This window comes from Canis lupus, chromosome 31 (assembly GCF_011100685.1).
Source record: "Canis lupus familiaris isolate Mischka breed German Shepherd chromosome 31, alternate assembly UU_Cfam_GSD_1.0, whole genome shotgun sequence".
Lineage (NCBI taxonomy): Eukaryota > Metazoa > Chordata > Mammalia > Carnivora > Canidae > Canis > Canis lupus.
The window spans coordinates 12,031,362-12,057,077 of record NC_049252.1 but is presented as its reverse complement, the minus strand read 5'-3'; the positions used below and the strand labels follow the sequence as shown (position 1 = coordinate 12,057,077).

General features: G+C 36.2%; 1 protein-coding gene and 1 long non-coding RNA gene across 20 annotated transcripts in view; one reads left to right on the top strand and one right to left on the bottom strand.

Moving 5' to 3' along the window:
• LOC102154431 overlaps positions 1 to 25,716 on the bottom strand; it is a 355,562-nt gene that overhangs the window by 107,458 nt on the left and 222,388 nt on the right. The window contains exons 1-2 of one of the 14 annotated variants that reach the window (XR_005382135.1): positions 1,855 to 1,942; positions 312 to 334 (exon numbers count right to left, since the gene is read on the bottom strand). The exons of 11 other annotated variants lie outside the window; for them this stretch is intronic. This is a non-coding gene — a long non-coding RNA (uncharacterized LOC102154431). Of the gene's footprint in view, positions 1 to 311; positions 674 to 1,854; positions 1,943 to 22,139; positions 22,402 to 25,716 lie in introns of those variants that run through there. 2 more of the 14 variants (XR_005382117.1, XR_005382123.1) reach the window with 2 other exon arrangements.
• Positions 1 to 25,716, top strand: part of SAMSN1 (SAM domain, SH3 domain and nuclear localization signals 1) — a 269,753-nt gene that overhangs the window by 130,587 nt on the left and 113,450 nt on the right. For 3 of the 6 annotated variants that reach the window (XM_038581233.1, XM_038581231.1, XM_038581232.1), the window contains one exon: positions 7,861 to 7,992. The exons of 1 other annotated variant lie outside the window; for it this stretch is intronic. In XM_038581233.1, coding sequence (XP_038437161.1) covers positions 7,861 to 7,992 — 132 coding nt within the window. Of the gene's footprint in view, positions 1 to 1,377; positions 1,476 to 7,860; positions 7,993 to 25,716 lie in introns of those variants that run through there. 2 more of the 6 variants (XM_038581234.1, XM_038581230.1) reach the window with 2 other exon arrangements.

The window sequence follows — 25,716 nt, the reverse complement described above, 5'->3', positions numbered from 1 at the left end:
TTGCATCTGTCTTCAAAACATGAAGGGAAAGAAGGGGAACTGTAGAAAGTTACCACCACTGACCTCACTGAACCCTTGCATCCATACTAGCTGTTGGAAATGCACAAACCAACCCTTATATGAGAAGAGTAACCCTTCTTGAGTAAGCATCCTCAGATATATAGTCTGTTACTTGGGATTGAAAGCATTCCTAGCTCACAACACTCTAAAAGCAGAAGGTGCCAAAGTAATTCTCCGGGCTTTCCTAATTAAAGAACAAGGGGCAACTGTAGATGCCTTTCTTGAGGGTATTAGAAATAAATGTTACTTACTGGAAAAATAAGTCCAGGACCAGCTGAAGAGGAAACATATTTGCAAGATCAGAATTGAACTTTCCAGCAATTCCATCTCTGGTTATGCACGCAAAAGAATTGAAAGCAGGGGCACAAATAGAGATTTGTACAGGCTTGTTGATGGCAGCATTATTTACAGTAGCCAAAAGGTAGAAGCAACCCAAGTGTCTATCATCATATGAATGGATAAACAGAATGTGGTATATACGTACAATGAATATTAAAAGTCTTAAACAAGAAGGAAATTCTAACAAATACTACAACATGGTTGAGCCTCAAAGACATGACACTAAGAGTAATAAGTGAGTCACCAAAGGACAAACATTGTATGATTTTACTTATATGAGGTACCTAGTAGAAGAATGAAATTCATAGAGGCTGAAAGTAAAAGGGTAAATGTCAGGGGCTGGTAGGAAGGGAGGAGTGGGGAGTTAGTGTTTAATAGGCCCAGAGTTTCAGTTTTACAAGATGAAAGAGTTCTGGAGATGGATGGCAGTGATGGTTAATGACAATGTGAATATACTTAATGCCACAAAATTACATTTTAAAATCGTTACAGTGGTAAATTTTGTTATGTATATTTTACCACTTTAAAAAGTACTCATTTCAGTATCATGTCATATAAAAAATCCAACTTTTTTTTTCAATTAATGGAAGGAAATAGAGGGATGGAGATGGGGAGGCACACATGGGACCTGGCTTTGACCTACTACCTTTGAAAGGAAGGTGTTACTTTTATATTGAAGGATGGTCCTTTTTTCAAGGTTTGCTTCATATTTTCAATTTAGTTAGCTAGGTCTATGATTGTTTTTACTGTAAGTTTCCTTCATATTTTAGCAATATTATTGCCACCTTCGAAATCTGTTTATACAAATCATGGTATGTCTTGTGCTCTCATTTGATTAGTCAGGCTTCTTCATTAATTTAAAAAATTGTTTGTTCAGTAAAGACCATCTTATTTGATCATGGTCTCTGAATCCCCTGGATTATGGCAGGGATTTTACTCTGTAATAATCTCTCATGAGAACTGCCCACACAGCTGTGAAGGCAAGAAGGACCTACAAGGGGTGATCACGTTCTCTCAGGCACAGCGACAAGGGACTGAAGCCCACCTCAAAAATGAATCTTTTCTGCTTTTCACTGGTGAGTTTCCTTACATGCATCATTGATATTATCATTTTAATTTTATTGTATCAATTAAAAGTAATGGAATTAGGGTAAACCCTAAATTTCCTATGTGGTGATTAAAGAATATATTTAGGGTCTTATAAAAAAGTCCACATCAGAAAGAGGAAAAGGATGTTTTTATTAAAGCACTTCAGCCAATTCTATGCAGAGGCAAGTAATTTAACAGCAACAACAACAAAATACGTTCATGTAAAACAATTACTGGTTATTTAACATTTTGATGTTGAATTTCTAAGAATGATATGTAAACACTATTTCTGAGGAACTATTTTCTTCTATTTATTATAAATATCAGAAAACATTTTGCAAAATATGCTGCATTTGAGTTACTTACTTTGCTTCAACACATCCTAGGAATCAAAATTTCTTCTTCATTGTTTGAGTAATGAATTCTGTTTAATGTTGGCTTTGTTAAACTACCATGGAGGCAGCTTTCTGAGTTACACAGTGCTGTAAATGCGAGGTACAATACATTATTCCAGTCCTGCAGATGTGCTCATTCATGGGTACAAGCACTTCTCAAATTCTTTTTTACATTATTACCTTTTTTTTTTTTTTTTTTTTTTTTTTTTTTTTTTTAGTATAGCCTGAAGTGGATCAGTGAAAGTTAGCAGGTAGTCATAGATCTGGAAATACTTTATAACTCTAACCTGCAATTGTGACCATCTGCCAATGCTAAAAATGGATTTCAAAAATAATTTTATTCATTTCTATCTGTGTTTACAGCAGGACATTATGCCTATTCACTGGTTTTTCAAGATGTGGCTGGGAGATCCCTGTCATTTGTAGAAATAAAATGGTTTACTTTGATGTTTGTTTTCTTTCCAAATTGCAAATAAGATTAACATAAGTGCTAGAGATGGTGCTGACATAGGTTGTAATACCTAAACAGGAGGCATTTTAAGCCAAGATAAGGGATTTAATCTTAGAGCATCTTGAAAAATAAAATGCAATTGTGAGTTGTGGCAGGCTGAATCATCGAGTTCTGATTGCCTATATAGTCCCAATTTACAAAATAATTGCCGGTGCTCAACTTTGCTTTGTGCCATATAAATCTGACTGGAGAAATCCCATTTCAGGTGATTTAAGTGGTATTGTGCATTCTTTTCTAGTCTATCTAAAAGAGCTCTATGTAGTTTATATGAATATACTTCCCATGGAAATAGGCAGTGTAGCAGTAGAGATGACTGCATTCTGAAATCACTCTGAATGGTTCTATAATCAGTATGCTAATGTTTCTATAACATAGCGTGGCTCAGCATAGTGTGGCATCCGTTTGTAATCCTGCTATTGAAGACATATAACCATCTAATGAGCATCATTGTCTTTCCCTGTAATGTAGGAAAAGGAGCATGTACTGAAAAAGGCTTCCTTCAAAGCCATGCCTCACGGACTCAATCTGACTGCAACTCTTTTCCATGTTTTATTTTATTTTTAAGACTTTATTTATGTATTTGATAGAGGGAGAGGGAACGCAAGCAGAGAACGGGACGTGGGGCTTGATCCCAGGGCCCCTGGGATCATGACCTGAGCCCAAAGGCAGATGCTTAACCAACTGAGCCACCCAGGCGCCCCTCTTTCCCATGTTTTAAAGCTGTCCTTAAAAATTTGCTTGTTTGGAAACATATTTGATTAGATTGAACCATCATAAAGACTGAAATATTTTGTTCAAGCATTCCAAAGTTTGTTGAAATCAATTGCTTTAAGAATAAAATGTCCACAAGGTACTTGGAAAAAAATCAAAACTATTTTAGGTGCTTTTTATTTCTTCCTGTGGGGTAAATAAATAAAATTGTTTAGCGTATGGGCTCTCAACCAGGGTGTTGCAACACCCTACTGTGCTGTTATGAGCTGTGAAAAAGGGGTGGGGTTACAGATTTTGCCAGGAATTTGTGCATAATTCAAAACATATTTTATCTGTGCCTGTAGGAATGTGAACATATGGGACATGCATTTAAAATAAAGAGATGAAAAATCATTGATTTAGTGGAAAGAACCATTTCAGAATTAAAAAGTAGAGATATATATTTATATATTTATCTTTAATTCTGTAGGAAAGAGATGGTTTTAAATATTAAGCATCACATAAAGTTTACCACTAAAGAAAGCCAGAGAAAGAGTTAAACATTCTCTTATTGAAGTGTAGGGGGAAATTGTAAATCTTTTAGTAAATGGGATTTTTAAGAGAAATATAAAGCAAACTTAATGAACTACCCATTGTGAACCAAGGATACTATAAATAATCCATTAAAGGTGATTGCTATTATTTGGGATCTATAAACTTGAAATGGGGTCTATCTTTCAAAAGGGAGGCAGGAATATCCTTTTATGTATGCCACTCTGACTCTAGAATGTTTCTTACAGTTTTACATTGTGATAAGCCTTTTAGAAGACTTGCTCATTAGAAGCAGGGTGATTTTCTTGTTGAGCTCATCATATGGTTATTGAGTTTAACAGGACTTTGTAACCCAGTAAGGTTACAAATCAATTATCCGTGCACCATTTCTTCAGTGATTTGCAAGGCTGCCTCTATTTTATTTGGACTCGATTCTATCCCATCGCTTTATCTCTACCCCTTTCCTTATACCTGATCTTTAATATATACCTATTAGGGTAATTCTAACGCTAAGTAGACACCTTATTCAGCAAAATACCCTTTCCTTGTCCCTTTTTAAAATTTGGACTTTTTAAAGTTTTTATGCTTCTAGGTAAATTTCAAATTATATGAAATCTTTGATGGGATTTTGGTTAAAATAGACTTAGTCTCACATCAGCTTTAGGGGAAATTGACTTAATTATGGAGTTGAGTCCTCCCCTCCACAAACACGTGTAGCTTTTCATTGATCCTGATTTTCTTTTATTGAAGATTAAGATATTTTATAATTTGCTCTTTAAAATTCGTGCATATCTTTTACTAAATTTGTTGCTAAGGGCCTAAGAATTTTGGTTCCTGTTATGATTACTTTTTCCTAATCTGTTTCTGCTGGTTTATAGATACATTTATGGACTTCCTGATATTGATACTGCAAGTATATAATTTTGCTGAATTGTAAAAATTCTGGTAGTCTATGTTTTTTTTTCTTAGATTTCCATACAGATAATCTGTAAATTTTCCTCTTCTTTAGTAATTGTATCATTTTCAACTTTTCTTTCACTTCTGTCACATTGACAAGAATGCTATACCAGCAGGCATCCTAGACTTGTTTCTCACATTCATGTAGTTATTCCTAATTGAGTCATCCCGAGGCTTTTGATAAATAATCCCAATGAGGTCAAGGAACTCCTGTCTCTTCCCCATTCACTAGATTTTATCACAGATGAATAATAAATTTTTTGAGTGCCTTAAAACATTTATTGAAATAATAAGTTTTCTGTTTAATATTTTAAAAAGACATCCAAATGTTGAAACATCCTTATATTCTCGTATTAAATACGGATTGACCATGGTATATTTTTATGCAGACTACTAAATTTAATTAAATTTAAATGTGTACATCACATTTAGAATTTCTTAAAACTATTTTACAAGTGAAATTGGTCTATAGTTTTCTTAAATTGACAAGAAAATTCTGTCATTTTATTTTTCTAGAATTCTTATTAATCTTACGTGGCAACATCTTAATATACCCTCCACACTTTACCTGAATGTTCTATGTGTTTTCTATTTACCCTTGTATGCTCCACCATGGATAGACTCTGCAGTATTTTCTAATTTTTTTCAAAGGTCTAGAGTTAATCCTAATTTTTTAGTTTTTAAATATAAATTTCTTTGATTATATTACTCATTTCAGGATACTGTAATTGTTTATTTTTTGTTGCTCTCTGATATTCTTGTTTCATTTCTGCCAGTTTGGTTTCATCATAGATTATTTATAAATGGATATTACTTTTTTCATTTTACTCTGTGAAGATCACATTCTTTCTTAAAAATTTCTCCATCATTTTGATTTTAATTTTATCTGGAATGAAATGGTTTTATTTTCAGATTGTCAATTCAGCTAGTGCTATTTCTCAGCATTTAATCCCTTCATGTGTTTTGGTTAATGTTGGATGATAAAACTCTTTCTCTTTTCTCTGTTTCTCTGTCGCTCCCTCTCCCTAGTCCTCCGTTCCCCTCAACCTACACCTTCCTCCCTCTCTTTTTCTTTCCTCTCTGCCCTGTTCACCTTTCTACATCTAGTTGTGAGGCAAGACCTCAAGTCCCTCTGAGGCTCTGGTTCAGAACCAAGAATTACATTGCTGGTCCAGGAATCTTATCCTGAGGTGATAGTTGGTGTATGGCTGATCCAGTCACTGAACCAGTTGGCTGCTTGCTTGTTTCAGATCCCATCTTGCTGGCTGTGTTGATAAATTTCACTTTTCTGGCCTACACCTTCCTAGAAGCAAGGGCCCCGGCAGCTATTGGAAGGAGCTTTTTTTCAACCTCCTTTCTAACTATGAGTGCTGCTAGATTTTAGCATGAAGTTCCTTTATGTGGATGATATCCCCTACACTTCACCCCACAAAGCCCTAGTCAATACTACCTGTTTGTGGATGGACACTGAAGAGGTCCAAAGTTTTATATTCACTCACCACTTTGTGTTTCAGTTAGATTTTGTGTCCCTACATGATTAGGTATTTTAGAGCATACATGATTTAAGTCTTTTTAATTTTCTCAACAATTTGCCATGTGTTTTGAGCAGAGGTTGTTTACAACACAAAACTACAGAACATTTTAGTTTAATGTTCTAAAGGTAGATGATGTGGGGTGCCTGGGTGGCTCAGTGGTTGAACATCTGTTTTTGGTTCAAGTTTTTGGTTCAAGTTGTGAGGTCCGGGTATCAAGTCCCACATTGGACTCCCCACAGGGAGCCTGCTTCTCCCTCTGCCTATGTCTCTGCTTCTCTCTCTGTGTGTCTCATGAATAAATAAATAAAATCTTTAAAAATAAATAAAGGTAGATGATGCAAATGCAACTCAATCTTAGTTTATGTTGTAATAAAATTCATTTTTAAAGATGAGAACATTTTCAATGCAACACTATAGTTCTACTCATTGTTTCACATAAGAAAACTCTTTCATAATTCAACAGACCTTTATATTAATGACACCACTCTTGGCGTTACTCATAACTATAGAAATTTCCCATATACTAAGTGTATGCCTCTCTCCCTTTATACTGTATCTAGATGACATCACAACTATATCAATTTTGTCTCACAAGGTGAAAATGTAACTAGTTAATTCAGTTAGTAAGTTTGCTTCTCAAATACAAAGAAAACTTATTATGTGGTTCACAGTTGTTTTATTTATATATATTTATTTATTTAAGATTTTATTTATTTATTCATGAGAGACACACAGAGGAAGGCAGAGACATAGGCAGAGGTAGAAGCAGACTCCCTGTGGGGAGCCTGATATGGGACTTGATCCAGGACCCCAGGATCATGACCTGAGCCAAAGGAAGAAGCTCAACCACTGAGCCACCCAAGTGCCCCTGGTTTACAATGATTTTAAATGCAAAATCGTACATTTTAAAATTTACTCTTCTGTAAAAGAATGAAAACAAATACATAATATTATTTATTAATATAAATAACATAAATATTAATATCTTTATTGTACTTGTGAAATACTTTTTTTGCTGTTTCAGAGCACACCCTGTAAATTGATTTTATCCTGGCAGTTACTCTGTAACATGAACAAAACTGCTGCTTTACCATTGAAGAAGCTAAAGTACACATTGTGTTTCTTCTACAAGGACACAGGACTAATTAGAGGGATATGTGTATCTAACACCTGTGACCTGACACCCACCGCAGTTTATTGCTGTGCACATTGGCATCTATTTAGTTGTACCTTGAAGTTGATGTCTTCATCACCCTTTTTGAAAAACTGCCTCATTTTGCACAATTGTTCCCCAACAGTTGAGTTTTGTTTAAATTCCTGGCTCTGTAGAGAGTGCTGAGAATGCCTTTCTTTGCTGCCTTGTTCACTGTTGAAAACTGGCATACCATTAACTCTTCATCTCTATGCCCAGGACAATTTAGATGGGGTACTTTGTAAAAGGGGGTAGATAGGTTAGAAGACTTTTTAAGGAGAGGTGCCTGGATGGCTCTGTATTATAGGTGACCAACTCTTGATTTTGGCTCAGGTCATGATCTCTAGGTCTTGAGATGGAGGCCTGAGTCATACCTCATGCTCAGAGATGAGCCTGCTTGAAATTCTCTCCCTCTGCTCCTCCCTCTGCTCATGTGCTCTCTCTCTCTCTAAAATAAATAAATAAATCTTTTTTAAAAAGCACTTTTCAATGAAAATATCATTTTATTATTTCTTGCCTCATAAATCTCTTTTATTACAGGAAGGCTCTATGGACAGCTTATATGAGCCAGTCCCAGAGCAACAAACTAACCAAGAAAGCACCTCTGTCGGGATTGGTTCTCTTATCTCACCTATTGGAGAGAGTGGAAAAGCACACAACAATCTCTTCATGGTGAGTGAAGCCTTGAGTTGAGCGGATTGCTTCTCTATTATATATTTAGAATCACTTGTCTCATGATACCTGGTTTTTTTTTTAAGATTTTATTTATTAGTGAGAGAGAGAGAGAGGGAGAGAGAGAGAGAGAGAGAGAGAGAGAGAGAGAGACAGGCAGAGGGAGAAGCAGGCTCCATGGAGGGAGCCCGATGTGGGACTTGATCCCGGGTCTCCAGATCAAGCCCTGGGCTGAAGGCGGCACTTAACCACTGAGCCACCCGGGCTGCCCATGATACCTGTTAATATGGCAAAAATCACTATTCTCAGAAAGCTCTTCATTTACTTTTAGCTTCTGAGCTTTTTATTGTTGTCTCTTTCATGACTTTAGCTTATTAATATGAACTACCATTTATAGAGTATGTATTAGGTGATTACATAAGTTAACCCAGTTAATCCTCAAAGCAAACTTAGGACAGAGAAATAACTACATTATTTTTTGAGATTAGGAAACTGAAGGAGAGAAAGCAAAATAACTTGCTACAGGCTATAAACCATGAAGTGTTAAAGCTGTCAATTAAAGATATATGAGTCTGCCTCAGTAGTGCATTGGTAAACCAGGTCTTTGGGATGGATGGAGGGAACCCTAGATTTGTTCCATTTGCTGATTGCCATGGTGTAAATGCTCCTCCCTTGGTCATTTTAAGCTACCAGTGGTTTAATAACAGGCTTACAATACCTGAATATTTATTTGTTCATTATCTTCAGTGCCAACTGCAATACACCCCTGGTGACTTTAAAATCTGTGCTAACCACTTTACTAAGCTGCTCCTAAAATTTAAGGACACACACTGTGAACTTACAAAACATGAATATTACTAGAATGCAAATGCAGATAGTTTTTTTGAATTATCTTTATAATTACTAGAGGCAGAGAGTTCTCGGTGCTCTGCAAAATTGGCCCTGTCCCTGTTTAACAGTGCTGGCTGTTCTCATAGTTGATTGTGCTGTATTTAAATTAATCCCATCCTGGGACGCCTGGGTGGCTCAGCGGTTAAGTGCATCTGCCTTTGGCTTAGGGCATGATCCTGGAGTCCCGCGATCGAGTCCCACATCGGGCTGCCTGCATGGAGCCTGCTTCTCCCTCTGCTTTTCTGTGTGTGTGTGTGTCTCATGAATAAATAAATAAAAGCTTAAAAAAATAAAAATGATAATAAATTAATCCCATCCTAACAAACTTATTTTCCTTATATTGTGGCTTAGTGCAATACAAAACATCCTGTCTGCTACAAATAAAGAACTTCCCTATGCTTAGAGATTTAGATGCCATCTTCTACCCTTACAATTATACTTTTCCCCAATAACAACACAAAGATTACTATCCGCTTCCTTTTTTGTAAGGCACTGTATTAGGTAATGTTATATATGGCATTATTTGTGTTGATCCTCACAATAACTTTAGAAATGTTTAGAAATGTTGAGAAAGGTTACATAACTTCCCCTGTTAAAAAGAAGATGACCCAGGACTCAAATCCAGAAAAGTACCTTCAAGTTTTATATCTGCCTTCATACCTACCAATTTTATTCCTTGGGGACATTCTTTGAAAACAACTTTTTTATATAGCTTATGGATGTAAGCAATGTAGCATTTGTTAGCAAACAAGTTCAATAATAAGTCTCAGTCGGTAAAAAATAATCCAAAAACATTTTATTGTAGTGGAAACTCTTCCCTCAATCTATACCTTTTCAATATCCATGAAGATGTTGATCTTGACAGATATGCATAAGAGGAAGCAGGAATACATTTTACATAGTAATCTGAGAGAGTAAGACTTATGTGGAGACTCTCAATTAACATTGCAAAATATTTGTAAGCATTTTTACTCTATAATTAAAAAGAAAAAATGAATAGGCTGAAGAGCCTGAAGATATTTTCTTAAAAGTATTAGTTTAATAAATATGCATGAAAAATAAACAAGTTCATGGCCAAGCAGTCTACTAGAATTTTTATCAAACTTCCTTACATTCCAAAGTGGATGAGAATAATGAAAACATGATTGAAATTTCTATAACTCTCTCTCCACATATATATATATACAATATATATACATGTATATGTGTACATGGATATCATGTATATAGATATATATGTCTCCATATTTAATTTTAAAATCCGTGCATATATACAACATAAATTTGAAAGGCAACCAGTTCAAGCACTGATTCTACTATTAATTGTTAAATTGTACTAGTCCTTTCAAATTACCACTGACATTTTATTCCTAATAATAATGATTTCATAGCTTGGTTAAAACAAAATCAGTCTTTTAATAAAATGACATTTAGTGGTTTAGAACTTTCCCTCTGAACCTCTGAAGAATGGATTATTTTTTCCTCCTAGTATTCTCACTGTCTCCCCCTCCTCCCTAATTCAAGAAAAAAAAAGTTTTGGACTAGTCTTGGCAATATCAGAAACAGTTATTATTTTTGGATTCATTTTCTAGAAATACTACAAAAACATTCCTAAGGTTCATGGAGTTATATCTCAAGCTTCCAGTCCTCAACCCAAATGTATCTGCAACCTTCTGGAAGAGGAAAGTTGCTCTCATACTGACTTTTTAGAACCAATTAGATAGTATATCTAGTTGTTACAATAGAAAATAATAGCCCCTACTAAAAATAATATCATTTGTCACATGAGTTGAAAAGAAAAATAAGGGGCACCTAGTTAGCTCAGTCAGTTAAGCTTCCAACTCTTGATGTCAGCTCAGGTCATGATCTCAGTAATTAGATATCAAATCTTGCATTGGGCTCTGCATTAGTGTGAAGCCTGCTTGAGGTTCTCTCTCTCCCTCTGCTCCTCCTGACCTTACTCTCTCCCTTTCAAAAAGAAAAGAAAAGAAAAGAAAGAAAGGAAGGAAGGAGGGAAGGAAGGAAGGAAGGAAGGAAGGAAGGAAGGAAGGAAGGAAGGAAGGAAGGAAGGAAGGAAGGAAGAGAAAGGAATAAAAAGAAAAGAAAAACAAGACAAATTCCGGGCTTCTTGGCTTCCCTTAAACAAGTTGTATTTACTCATATTTATTAGGAGTTTTGTGATGTAGAAAATACTGTTTCAAGCAATATGTGGAGTTATATAGATGAATATAAGATAATCCAGACTCCCAGAGGAGATGATCTACTGTAGATCATCTTCACATTAAAGGGCTGAATAGGTATTAAAGGGAAAATAGTTTATTTGGAGATTTTTAAATTAAAAAAAATTAATTGAAGTACAGTTTAGAAGTACTATTAGTTTCAGGTGTACAACATAGTGATTTGACAATATATGCATTATGATATGCTCACCATGATAAGTATAGTTACTATCTATCACCACACAAAGTTACTACAATATTATTGACTATATTCCCTATGTTCTACTTTTCATCTTTGCAACTTATTTTATAACTGGAAATGTATACCTCTTAATCCTCTTCACCTATTTTGTCTATCCTCTACCCCCTTCCCCTTTGGGAACCACTAGTTTATTCTTAATGTTTATGAGTCTCTCTTTTTGATGTCATTTGTTTGTTTTTTAGATTCCACATATAAGTAAAATCATATGGTATTTTGTTTTTCTGACTTATTTCACTTAGCATAATACCTTCTAGGTGCATTATTGTTGTCACAAATGGCAAGATTTTGTTCTTTTTAGGACTGAGTAATATTCCATTGTGTGTATGTACCACATCCTCTTTATCCATTTACCTATTGATGGTCACTTAGTTATTTGCATATCCTGTCTATTATAAACAATGCTACAATAAACATAGGTATGCATGTATCTTTTTGAATTAGTGTTTTCATCCTCTTTGGGTAAATACACCCAGAAGGGGAATTAATTAGATCTCATGGTATTTGTATTTTTAGTTTTGGGGGGAACCTATATACTGTTCTCCACAGTGGCTGTAACAATTTACATTCCTAATAGTGCATGAGGGATCTCTTTTCTCCACATCCTTGCCAACAATTGTTATTTCTTGTCCTTTTGAAACTACCCATTCTGACTGGTATGAGATGATATCTTATTGTGGTTTTGACTTGAATTTCACTGATGATTAATGATGTTGAACATCTTTTCATGTGTCTGTTGGCCATCTGCATGTCTTCTTTGGAAAAACGTCTATTTAGTAGCTTGGGATTTTAAATGAGGAACATCTGAAACATCCAGCTTCCATTTTAATTGCAGTTCCAGGAGGGGTTGGTAATGGATATCTGGTCCAAAGATAAATAAATTTAAAATACAAGACTTTATTAAGTTTCATGAAGAAGAATAATAAGTGATCCACTTGTAAAAAAAGAGTGCTTTGGAGAGCTACTACCAAAAATAAAAAAATGGGTAAAGATTTTATGTAATAAATAACCATACAACTAAGTAAATATGCTGAAACTGTACTAATATACTAGCTTAACTAAGGATTGACTACTTTGTTATTATATTAGTTAAAATGTAGGTCATTATGGCTTGATTCTGTACCACTTTTAGTACTTCTTTATTATGTCTGAAGCTAATAAAATATCTTGATTTAGAAATAGAGTGAGAACATAAAATGCTTGTATCTCTGCCAACTGGGGGTTAACTGGTTCAGTCCTGAATTATCTGGTTTGCCATCTGTATTGACTGAAGTAAGCAAATGATTGTCAATTTTTGCTTCCATTTTGTAACTCATAAATTCGTAAGAAATTTGAGCTTTCTCAAAAATGAGCTTTAATGTGGGGTAGGGGCAATGTCCCTATTATTTATACTCATTCAATAAATACTTCAATTTATACTTCAATTGAATTTATTAATAAATTCAATGTACAAATACTCATTCAATAAATACTTGTAAGCTAAATGAATAGATTGGTGAAGTTCCATTAATCAAGCTAAAGAAAGCCTCAATAATGGAGTATGTAGCATGTAGTGTCAAAAAGCATGAGCTTTGGAGTTGGATAAATAACAGTTCTCATTCTGACTCTGCCACTTCTCTATAGAATGAGAACAATCCTCTCTATGGGGTTGGCTGAGTTCTGTTGCAGGAAGACAGTATCTTCTTGATCCTCCTCCTCTCCACATGCAGGAATGATTTAGCACAGAAGTTAAAGAACCATGAGAAGGGTTCATATGCCACACTAGAGCTGAGATTGCAAACCACAGCCTGAGGGGGCCTGTATTTTATGGCCCATGAGCTAAGAGCAGCTTTTGCATTTGAAAAGATTTGTTTAAAAACAAAAGCAAAAATAAGACTGCTCTATAGAAATTGTCTGTGGCCCAGAGCCTATTATACTTCTATCTGGCTTTCCTTAGAAAAAGCTTACTGACCCCTGGAGCTGTGTGGTTACAAACACAGGTGGCAATTGAATGCCTGTAAAGGAGCTATTCCAAGTAAGGATGGCAGTAGGGGTAAAATAGAAGCTGTATTTTAAATACTTCCTATGAAAAAATATAAAACAGCTTACTAACAATTTTTACATTAATTGCTTGTTGAAATAATATTTTAGATACATTAGGTTAAAGGGAATTTCACTCATCTGTTAACCTGGCTACTAGTTTGTGGCCTCTGGGTCACATCTCACCTTTCAAATGTCACACGGATGCTTATATTGTGCCAGACTTAAATTATATCTGTTCTCTGGGCTTTAGGAAGCTTGTAGAATGTGGTTTTTAGCCTTTTTGCCTCTGATAGATGAAGGCACACCAGAAGGAAGGTGGGGAGATGTTAAGTGTTAATCTATTATGTCCACTATCCTTCCTTCTGAATCTTTTCATACGTATTATAATTGGCATTACCATGCTCAAAAAACAAAAACAAATGCAAAAAAAACAAAAAACAAAAGCAGTGCCCTTTCACCTCTGGAACTCCTCTGCAATGGACAGAGAGGAAGGCTAGCTTTCTGAAGGTGGCTCTCTTTTGTCTCTGTAGAAAATAATTTGTATCATCCCTACCCCAGGTTTACAGTATTATTGTAACATTTAAAGTGAGTTACAACTCTTCTGTAATATTTGGGTCTTATAAAGTGGTGATAAATTAAGACTTTTTAATTTTTCCAATTAATATGGAGAAGAATGATCCAAAAAAGAAAAACTATCTAATACTATTACATTAAAAACTAAATCACAGGGGTGCCTGGATGGCTTAGTCAGTTAAGCATCTGACTCTTGATTTTGGCTCATGAATGATCTCAGAGTTGTGAGATCAGGCCCATAGTGGAGTCAGATTAAGATTCTCTCTCCCTCTCCCTCTCCCTCTGCCTCTCCTGATCTCCCACCTCCCCCCCCACAGCTCATGTGCACACATGCTCTCTTTTTTTCAAATAAATAAAAAAAATCTTAAAAAGAAAGAGTTGCTGTAAAAAGACTTTGCTACAACTTTTGACAGTTGTTCTCAACAGCAGTGGGACTTCAGGAACACCTGAAGACACATATATCTAGACTCTACTCTGGACTTACAATATCAGTAAGAAGGGATTAGAGTAGCCCCTTCCAATAGAAATATAATGCAATCCACAGATACAGTTTTAGATTTTCTAGTAGTCACAATAAAAAACTTGAAAAAGAAACAATGTAATTAATATAAAATGTTAATAAGACATTTTACACTCTTGTTTTTAAGCTAAGACTTTTGTCATATGTATTTTATACATCTTAAGTCCGATGCTGAAGTGTCAATGGTTGAAGTGAAATCTAGTCCTAGTGAAATCATAAAGATTGTGTGTTTTGTCCCCAGCTTCAGTTTCTAAATTCAAATTAAATTAAGTTAAATTAAAATGTAGTTCCTCGGTCAAACCAACCATTCATCAATTGCTCAATAGCCCCATGAGGCTAGTAATGGCTCTGTGTTGGACAGTGCAGGATGAGAGGCTTGGAACTGCTGGTGGTATTGAGGCATTAAATAACCAGATAATATCATATCCTACTTCACTTAAGGAAGTATAGATAATAAAGTGTAAAAATACTTGATGGTAAACATTTAATTATATACTTTTAGAAGGAGATGAGACAATAGGGAACAGGTGTGTTACCCAATGAGGAAGCTGAGATTAGTGACTTGTATGGAGAGACAGATGGAATCAAGACTGGAGTTCTGGCTTCCCAAATACTAATCTTGTCCTTTGGCCCCTCTGCCAGAAGTGTGCATATGTGTGTGTGTGTGTGTGTGTGTGTGTGTGTGGTATGAATGTGTATATATGCAAGGGTTAGAGAAGGCAGGAGATGGGCAAGTGGCAAAGTGCTTTTGGGAGATAAGAAGTGAAGAGGAGCAGAAGATAGAAGGATAAAGAATCTGACCTTATAATATATATGCTAAATATAATCTGATGATATACAGAACAAAGCAGAAAGAACCTGAGATGGGTAATGTAGTTAATAGACTCGAGTTTTACTCCTGCTCTCCAGGTGGCTGAGAAATATGTGTCCTTGAGAATGTTATTGAACTTCTCTGACCCTAAATTTCCTAAGCAATAGAATGTGGCTAAAAATGTCTGCCTCTTAGTTTGTAGTGAGGATCAAATGCTATAACACACGTTAAGCACCTGGCATAATGCATGTTAATGTTCATTTCCCTTCCTTCTGCAACCCATCACACCAGGGCAGAGTGATCCTTTAATTTAATACCCTTGATTAAATGACTTTAAGTCAAACTCTCACTTGAGCTCAGATGTCGTTTTAAAATAACTGCTCAAAAATAATTTGTAATCAACACTTCTTACCTAAAAGCATTGATTTTTACTGGGCTGGACAAGAAGAAGCAACAGGATTTATTGTTGATGTGCATTAGAACACCCAAGATTTTAATCTCCACAAATTGCCTCAAATCATGAACACTCAGGTTGAGTGCAATGTTTGACAATTTAGACCTAGATTTCTCATCATGTGTATAGACAGCAATGAGTAAGAAAATCTATCACGGTGGCTCTTGTTTGCCTAATACTTATTTCAGGGTTGTTTTGTTTTTGTTTTTGTTTTTTAGGGGGTCCATTTTAACTTAGATATTATTAAAATGCAAGATTAATTTTTTCTGTACTCACTCATCAACATACTATACTGGTAAAAAGCACTGTAGAAATCAATTAAATTGTTTCCAGCCACCAGATGTTAATGAGAAAGTAATATAGCAGATTCAAAAATAGCTTTAAAGACAAACAATACAATACATGTCTAACAGTTGGTTAGAGCTCAGCGCTAATGAGGCCAAGGTCAGGGGTTTAATCCCCATATGGCCAGTTATTTTTACTGTGTTCCATAGCCACTGGCAGCATCCATGACCCCAGCTTACTGTCTTGGCTATGTGTGCCATTGATCATAAAGGAATCTGGATTGGGGGATGAGGAGGCACCAGCACAAAACCATTACCACTATGGGAAGAGCAACTCAAGGGAAGAGCAATCTTGCTGACCAATAGTTCATCTGCCCGTGAAGATTTTCCTTCACTATAATCAGTCTTCAGGCCACCAGTGCAATTCTCAACCTTCAACGTGTGATAATTCAGGGGTCAATGGTAAGAGCATTATGAAAGGAACTGAGTTCCTGCCTTGGCTTTGTTCCTGAATACTGTTGAATAAGTCCTTATACTATCTGAATCTCAGTTTCCACCTCTATAAGATAATAGGATTAGACTAGATGATCTCTAAGGTCCCTTCCTGTTCTAAAATGTTTCCTTGAATACATTTTAAATTATTTTGGAAGTGGAGGAGTGCCTGGGTGTCTCAGTTAGTTAAACATCTGCCTTAGGCTCAGGTCATGATCCCAGGGTCCTGGGATGCAGCCTGAGTCAGGCTCCCTGATCAGCGGGGGAGTCTGCTTCTCTCTCTGCACCATGCAACCCCCAACTCCCACTTGTTCTCATGGTATCTCTCAAATAAATAAAATCTTTTAAAATTTTTGAAAATAATCTCTTCTGGAAGGGGAGTGTTGTTTAACATAAAACACTATTACTTTCCTTTTGGAACTGTCGAAGGCAGACTTCTAAGATGTCCTCTAATGAACCTGGCTATATTAGTCAGTGTTCTCTAGAGAAACAGAACTTAATAGGTTGTTGATATATAAAGAGAGAAATGAAGGAAGTGGCTCATGTGATTATGTAGGCTGGCAAGTCAGAAATTTTCAGAGCAGGCTGGCAGGCTGGAGACCAAGGATAGAGTTGATGTTATAACTAGGGTCAAGAAGAAGTCTAGAAGCAGAATTACTTCTTCCCTATGGGAGACTACAGTCTTTTTGTCTTAAGATCTTCAACTGATTGGATGAGACCCATTTATATTATGGAGGGTAGTGTGCTAAAATCTATTGATTTAAATGTTGATCTCATCTAAAAAATACTTTCCTAGTGGCCTCTAGGCTGGTGTTTAACCAAATATCTGGGTATTGTGGTCTAGCCAAGTTGATACAAAATTAATCGTCCTATCTGCCTTTTGATATTTAAGTCCTTATGTAATCCCCACCCCTCTGTGTGATTTGATTCCTACAGAATTTGGCAAAGGTAACAAGAAGTCACTTCCATGATTAGGTTACAAAAGACCCTGACTTCTGTCTTGCTAACAGACTGGGTCCATAACCTTCTTGGCTTGAACATTATCATGAAGCAAGATCCATCTAGAAAGGCCCAAGTGGTAAGGAACCTAGAGCCAGTCAGCCTACAGCCAGCAAGAAAATGAGGCTTTCATTTCAATAGCCCTCAAAAAATTGGATGCTGCCAATAATCACTAAGTGACCCTAGAAGAGGATCTTTCCCCAGCTAAGCTTTGGATAAGACCTCAGTTCTTTGGTCCAACAACTTGACTGCAACCCTGTGAGAGACCATGAAACAAAGGACCCATCTAAGTCATGCCCATATTCATGACCCACAGGAACTATGAGATATTAAGTGCTTATTGTTTTAAGCCATTACATTTTGGAGTAATTTATTACAGGACAATATTTTATTTATTTATTTATTTATTTATTTATTCATTCATTCACTTACTTACTTAAGATAGAGAGAGCAAGAGTGGAAGGGAGGGGCAGAGGGAGAGGTAGCCCAATGTGGGGCTCAATCCTAGAACCCTGAGATCATGACCTGAGCAGAAGGCAAATGCTTAACCAACTGAGCCACCCAGGCATCCTCACAGCAATATTTAACTAATATAGGAACCAAAATTAATTTGATAAGTAACTAATCAGAATTATTTGTAGATAATCAAATCAGTGTTAGCTAATTCAAGCAGAAAGGAATGTATTACAGGTTAAAGAGAGCTCAGAATTATTGGGACATTGAAGATAAATACATAGCTGAGCTTGCAGGAATTACTCTGAGAAGCACACTACAAAACTTGCCACCCAGGAGAGCTGCTGCTTCTGTCAGATTACAGGAAGTAGCCAAATCAAGAAGACACTATCACTGTGATAAGCTCTACACTGTCTCTGCTGAGATTTGTCACATTAAAAATGGATGCCCATGACTTGTATTTTGCCCCTATTAGTCAATTTTGTCTTGTGCCTTAGGTTGATAGATGTAGTGGACAGGACCAAAACCCCACATCTTATTCTCATAACAAGAGAAGTTTCTTTCTTTCTTTTTTCCTTCATTCCTTCCTTCTTTCTCCCCTTCCTGCTTCCTTCTCTCCTCTCTTTCTTCTCTCCTCTTGCCTTCTCTTTCTCCCTTCTTCCTCTTCTTCCTCTTCTGCTGCACATTGATTTTAGGTTTAGTGAATGAAAAATGTCATCTACAGCAAGAAATACATATGCCCAAAATATCTAGAGAGGAACATAAATAGCTACATAATTAAATACTATATTGTAAGCACCAAGCCCTACTTGTATAAGAATTCTCAGAAGGAATTTCAAAAGAAAAAATAATATAGTTGCCAGTAGCACAAGATTGGGGGATCAGATAAGCCTTATAAAATTTCAAAGCCTCCTAGTTCATTAAAATCTTCAAGCCTGATTTCTTCTGTAAAATGAAGAAACTGTTACTCTTATTCATCATTTGAGAGTAAAAGGCAACAATATAATTACATTATTAGCACAGTGGTTGGCACAAAATAAATGATCAATAATAGGTGTTATCTCTAAGAACATAACTGTGGTTTGTGGCTTAACGGTGCCAGTTCCACAGAGATGAGATTTAAGATTTAAAGGAAGAACTAGAGTTAAAAGTGGTGAAAGGAGGTGGTTAAGACATTATCATTGCACACTGTTCTAGCATCTTTCACAAAAGTGCTTAAAAAGCACTTAGAGCCAAGTGTCTTATAAATGGATAAATGGACACATTGAAACGTGACATGTCATTAGAATAGGTGAGTAATGGAGAAATCAAGGTAGGTGACTCTCAGGTTGGTATTCTAACCACTCAACTGCATTTCTTACTTGCCTCCAAACTATTAAAATTGGGAGTTTTTTGTTCTGTCTCCATATTAGCATTAGCATTGACAGAGCTATTAATAACATAGACACTAAAGGAAGAAAATGAGATTAACAATGGCATCCCATCAGCTAGGTCTTCATCAAACTATGAACAAGAGGAGTCAGTGTCAAAACAGTGTATGTAATCCTTTTCTTGATTTCTGGATTGTAAAATGACTCCTAACAAGCTGACATATAAAACATAGATTACCTTCATTAAAAAGACTGTACTTTTTTTTTTTTATTTTTTTACCCATTATGTCCATACATACAGTTATTCCTCTGCCACCAATTCATGTGTGAACACTTTCTGGTGGTTTTAATTAGTATCCTCTCATAAACAGAGACTTATGTTAAAATAAAATGAAATCAATAGATTAAGGTTAATTATGCCTTCTTCTCTTTTTTATTTCCTAAGCTTATGATACAATTACTAATTGAATCTAATGAAAGCCATGGTTATCTCTTTAATCATGTTTTAAAGAAAAAGCTGTAAAGCAAAAAAGCCCATTCTCACTTTAATTTTCTCTTAAAAGCTTTTGTCATCCCTGCTGATTCTGGATTGAAATATTGTAGATTAGGAACCATGGCTTTGGAAGAGATTTTAAAGTTCGCATTCACCAGCCTTATTCTGTGGATGCAGAGACTGAAGTTCTGCGAGAGTTTTTGGATCTTGCCCAATGTAGGAGCAGACCTGGGGAAGCAAGCCAGGTTCTGGATGCCAGTTCAATGTTTTCTCATTGTAAGGATGGAATTTCATATTTTTACCCATCACATTTCCTAACAGACTTCTCACAAGTTTGTTTGGCTTGCTCTTGTTCCATTTGTGGCTTGAGAACTAAGTAAGATAATGATATAAGTGGCAGCAAACAGGTGACTTAATAAACGTTATTCCCCTTTCTAAAACCTGTGTAAATATAACTTCATAAATCACGACACATTTGAAGATACTTAAGAAAAGCTCTCTTTTTTAAGAAATCTGGAATGGAATCTTTTTGTAAAGGAAGAATCTTTTATAATGCAAATAACCATCCCCTAGGAAACTTGTTTTGTCATCCTGGATATTTATAGTGCTGTGAGAGGAGTTTGTTAGTTCAGGATTGATAGAAAGCTCACTTAGCACACCAGTAGACAAATGGCAAAATTTTCTGTGATTTACCAGCTCTGTCTCTGGCAGATTAGATACAGTACCTGTGCATTCTCCAGGCACTACAAGCTATGTGATCTGCCCTGAGATGATGGGCCATGTGGGGATGCCGTACACCACCTGCTTCTCTTGAGGAAATCAAAATTCATTAGCTATATAGGGTTGTTACTCTTTGACAGGAGCTGGACAGCCTGGCAGGAAAGTCTACTTTTCCCATCCGGATGAGCTGACATTGCTTCTTCTTCATTGCATTCTCATGGGGGGATGAAATCTGTTTTCCCTGAGAACCGTAACATTATTATAGTAATATACTGGGGACCGCCAATGTACAGACTGTCATCTCAATTCAGTGGTTCCGGAAGTGCTCACTTTTAATTAAATGTGCCGTCATAAATTACTGGGCATTCTTTGATGATGATGGCAGCATCCACAAAATGATTAGTGCCTTTAAAACACATCAGTGTGCTGTCTATGCCCTTGTCTTCAAATAATACTAAATTATTCTTGTTAATGCTTTGATAAGGGTGTACTTTCTGAGTTCTTTGTTTAGTACTGGAAGATAGTATTACATTTTCTCTGCTTTTTCATGGCCACTCTCTCCCTGGCCAATAGTGCTCATTTGTGAGATCTCTGACCTAAATGAGAGGTAGATTCTGGATCTGTGCAGTCAAGTATAGAAGTAGCATTGTGTAATGGTTAAGACAGGCATAAAATACCAGTTTTACCACATATTAATTATGTGACCTTAGGCAAGAATCTCAACTGCTCTATGCCTCAGTTTACCCATCTGTAAATGGAGTGTCCTCATTTATAGTATCTTCCATTATAATAGTATCCACCTCATAGGAGTGCTGTAAAGATTAGGTGAACTACTCTATATAAAGCATTAAGAATTGTGCTTGATAGTACATGAGTGTTCTGCCATTATTATTCTGCAAATATGTTAAATCAAGGAATAGAAAAGCAATGTGATTTAAAGCCATATCATTCTTAGCAACCTGCTTTAGCAATTGGGTTCAGACTAGCTACATTCACGAATATTCCTCTTTGCTGTGTGATCTCTTTGAGAACTTAGGAGACCTTTCCATCATGAGATTTTTCTACACACATTTGCAGGAAGACGTAGAGGCGAGGTAGAAGTCCTTGGGCGGTAGGACTCCTTTACAGGGGTGATAGTTTGTTATCCAGTCACACAAACTTCCTCTCTGAGAACAGAGCTTGTGTGTGTGTGTGGTGTGTGTGTGTGTGTGTGTGTTACACTCTCTCTGGTGGCTTTAGGTGTACTGCAAAACTACTCTATTTTAATAACTTTGAAGCATCATAATCATCTTTGCCAGATGTCTATGAGACTTTTTTTTTTAAAAGGAACTTCCATTAAATTAACTTTTTTTGAACATCTGCAGGAACTTTACTGAAGCATAGGAACCTAAGAAATGTCCAGAAATAGGCTCATTCAGTTTGGATGTGGCATTCTTGGAATTGCTGTATTTTAATATTAGTAAAACCATTTCAGTTATGCAAGTGAATCATCCTCCTTCTCTCAAGAGAATCAGTTGGACAAAATAGAAATTGGTTTAACTTATTTTAATGAGAAGTTATATGTATGCATACACATATATGTGTGTGTATTTGTATTTATGCTCAACTCTTGCTTCAATATTAAAATTCGATGTAACTAATAATGAATAATTAATTTAATGAAAAATAACATCATAAGTATCTTCAAAGTGTTTGGCATTGTGTAAGGATTTTACGAAGGCTGGCTCATTTAATCTTCAAAGTTAGGAAAATCATGGACTCCAACAGGATCCTGAAATTAGCAGTCGTTGATGGTTGAATATCTGAGAGAAGGACCACTTGTAATTCTTCTTTGCATCTAAAACAGTGTCTGAAACATAGCACATGCTCAATAAATATTTATTGAGCTCTGAATGTATGAATGAGTGAATTATATAATTCTAAAAGAATATATTAGAATGAAAAAGTGACTAACATTTAATCAAAGTAGAGCACTATATGCACGACCCTAGACAAGTCAATTTACCATTTGGGATCTCAGTTTATTCATCTGCAAATCAAAGGTCAGATCTCTGTAGTCTTAAAAGTTCACTGTGGGATTTACACCATCACTTACTGCCAATCAATTTTCTCTGGTGCAGAAACACCTTTCACATTTCCATTAGTTAGGCAACAACAATCCCTGACCTATTCACTTCATTTTTCCTTTTTGACTTTGTGATTTGAAAGTAAGATTTAAAAACCAATAATGCAAGAAACAGACACATATTAGACTCAACCCCAAAGGACAGCCAACCGTAACCACTGCATGAGAATAGAAATATGGCATTTGGTATCCAAAATCTCTTCTAAGTGTCCTCTTCTCTTTTTTCATTTTCAATTGTTTTTTTAAATTTGACCTTATATGACCTTGTTGCAGTTATGTGAAAATGCTTTACTCCTACAGCCTACTCTCATAGCCTTGAATAATAACACATGTTGGACATATTCTTTAGTTTCTGCCGGCCCATTTGTAATAATTTGCCTACATTTCATTTTTTATTTTCCTAACAATTGCCAGGGGTAAAAATTAAATTAAGCCACAAACTCCCTAGTGAATGAAAGGTAAGACTAATGATTAGTGCTTGATTTAGGGGATAATGAAACGAAGGCTAACAGGAGCAAGTTTTGCCTAGTATTTATGGCAAGTGTCAAATTAATGGACTAGATAGAATCATTTCATCGACTCGCTGAAATGGTATCTTCTTTTTGGAGTTCAGAGTAACACACACACACACACACACATACACACACAGATGTAGTTCTAAAAATAAAGCTGCATCTAGTCTTTCTTTGACTTGCTCCTCTAGGAATACAGGGTCTGAACTCAATACATAACAGTCTGCTTATGTAAGCAGAAGTCAGAATGGAAAGCAGCTGCCTTGAGTCTGGTACAAGGAGTACTAAAAATTGCTTAACCAGTTCAGTAGTAATCTACCACTAGGCAACATCCAGGGAACAGACGTATTATTAATTAAGTAGCTGTTGCCCTGTTTGAGTAATCTCTTCCCCCCACATAATCACACTTCAGTCTCACATTTAATGTGCTTGACTCTCTCTGCCATCTTAGAGGAAGCAGGTTGCCAAAGGAAAGCTACATTACTTCTTATATCTTAATAGGGATTAAAAGAAGTTTTAACCCAAAATCTTGTTCTTTTTCTTTTTCAAGCTGTATTTATTTAAATAATCTCCACATGCAACATGGGGCTTGAACTCACAACTCAAAGATCAGTACTTTTCCTACGGAGCCAGCCAGGCACCCTTCAAAATCTTTTTCGAAAGTATCCATCATAAGAGAACTCTGTAACACAACATTCCCAAACCAAAGTGATTCATTACAAGTAAAAATGGCTAACCTGGATTCCAGTAAAGCAGAAAAAATTAGATAGTCCCTAGAAAATGTTGTGACAAAATATACCCTAAAAATAACCAATCTTTGTCCCTGGTCTTGATCCGGATGTCTCTATGCCTCAGCCCAGAGCTAACTGTATCTCTTTTACCATAATCAGCAGTCACATGTATTTGACCAGTTTTGTCGGAGCCCAACGCCTACTTAGCCAAGGCTTCACCTAAGTGAGGCAGAAGACTGTGTTTGAATAATACACCCCCCCATCCCAGACTCAAACACTTAAAGCTCCATTGCACACAAGTTTTGTGAGTCCTCTGGAATTAATCTCTTTGGTAGCATTTTTCGTACAGCACAAAATAAACTTTACCATGTAAAACAGAAACCAAGATCATGGATTACTGATATAAGTTAATTCAAAAGTACTGTGGCTTGTATGATTAAAAATACAGACATTATCTAATGTTTCCCAACTTTCATATTGCAAGTTGACCTTTTATACTCTAGACCAGACACCTCTTTCTCTATACTCAAAATAGGGAGAATCTATTTAGAAGACTATGAGATTTGCAATCTGAAGAAATTTATCTAATCCTATAGACTTTATCTAATCCTATTAGACTCAAAACAGTAAATTCTGACTACTGAGACATATTTGGCCCAGATTTTATAGATTATGTGAACATGGAACTTGTTCCTTCCCAGCTAAATTACAAATATGTGTGATAGGAAAATATAACTACAAAGATGGATGGCCATCCTCTTTCCTGATGACCCTCACAAAGCTGGTATGGTTGCTGATGGTGGTGAAAGGAACACAGTTGGCTTCTAGGCTGAGGTGTGGAGACATCCAGACCAATACTGAAGGAATTTCACAAAAAGACCATGGATAGAGTTGGGTTATTTTTAGGACACATGATGATAAAGCATAGAGAATTGAAGGAGTGGTATGTGCTGATATGTCACCTCACCTCAGGGTTTACTTCATGATTCTCAAGTATTTACCCCCACTCCCACCTGTTTAGACATTGTCCTGTGGGGGACCCATAGGTATCTTAACTTGGCAAAAACTGTTCCTCAAGTTCAGGGATGGGGATCCCTGGGTGGCGCAGCAGTTTAGCACCTGTCTTTGGCCCAGGGCGCGATCCTGGAGACCCGGGATCGAATCCCACATCGGGCTCCCGGTGCATGGAGCCTGCTTCTCCCTCTGCCTGTGTCTCTGCCTCTCTCTCTCTCTGTGTGACTATCATAAATAAATAAAAATTAAAAAAAAAAAGTTCAGGGATGGAGTGTGTCAGCATCTGGAATTTTCAGTGACACTCTACTCACCAGCTTGAAATACATAATTTAAATTGTCCTTGAGAGTTCAATCTTGACAAAAACATAACAAGGGTTAGAGAAAGGGTCCCTTCAGTTACTTTGTAGGGGAAAGGTTATCCTGGATTTGGCAGTGCTCAGACTAATACTATCAACCAATTTTCCTTTTTCTGATTTTCATTTATATTCTTCCCCACCTTTGCATTTCTATTTTTCCCCCATCTGGAATATTGGTTCCAACAGTCTTTACTACACAAATTCCTACCACACCAGTCAAAGCTCTCTACAACATGGTCTGTTGCCTATGATATAGTAGATAATCAAAAAGTACCCCGAGCATCAAAAATGTAAATGGTTTTGAATGAAGGGGAAGACGAGTGATAACAGGAAAATCTTAAGGGTTCTTAAAGGTGCCAGGGAGCAGTTTAAGCTCTTTCAATGATGGTGAAAGATGTGGCGACATATTCTTCCCCGAAAAGTATT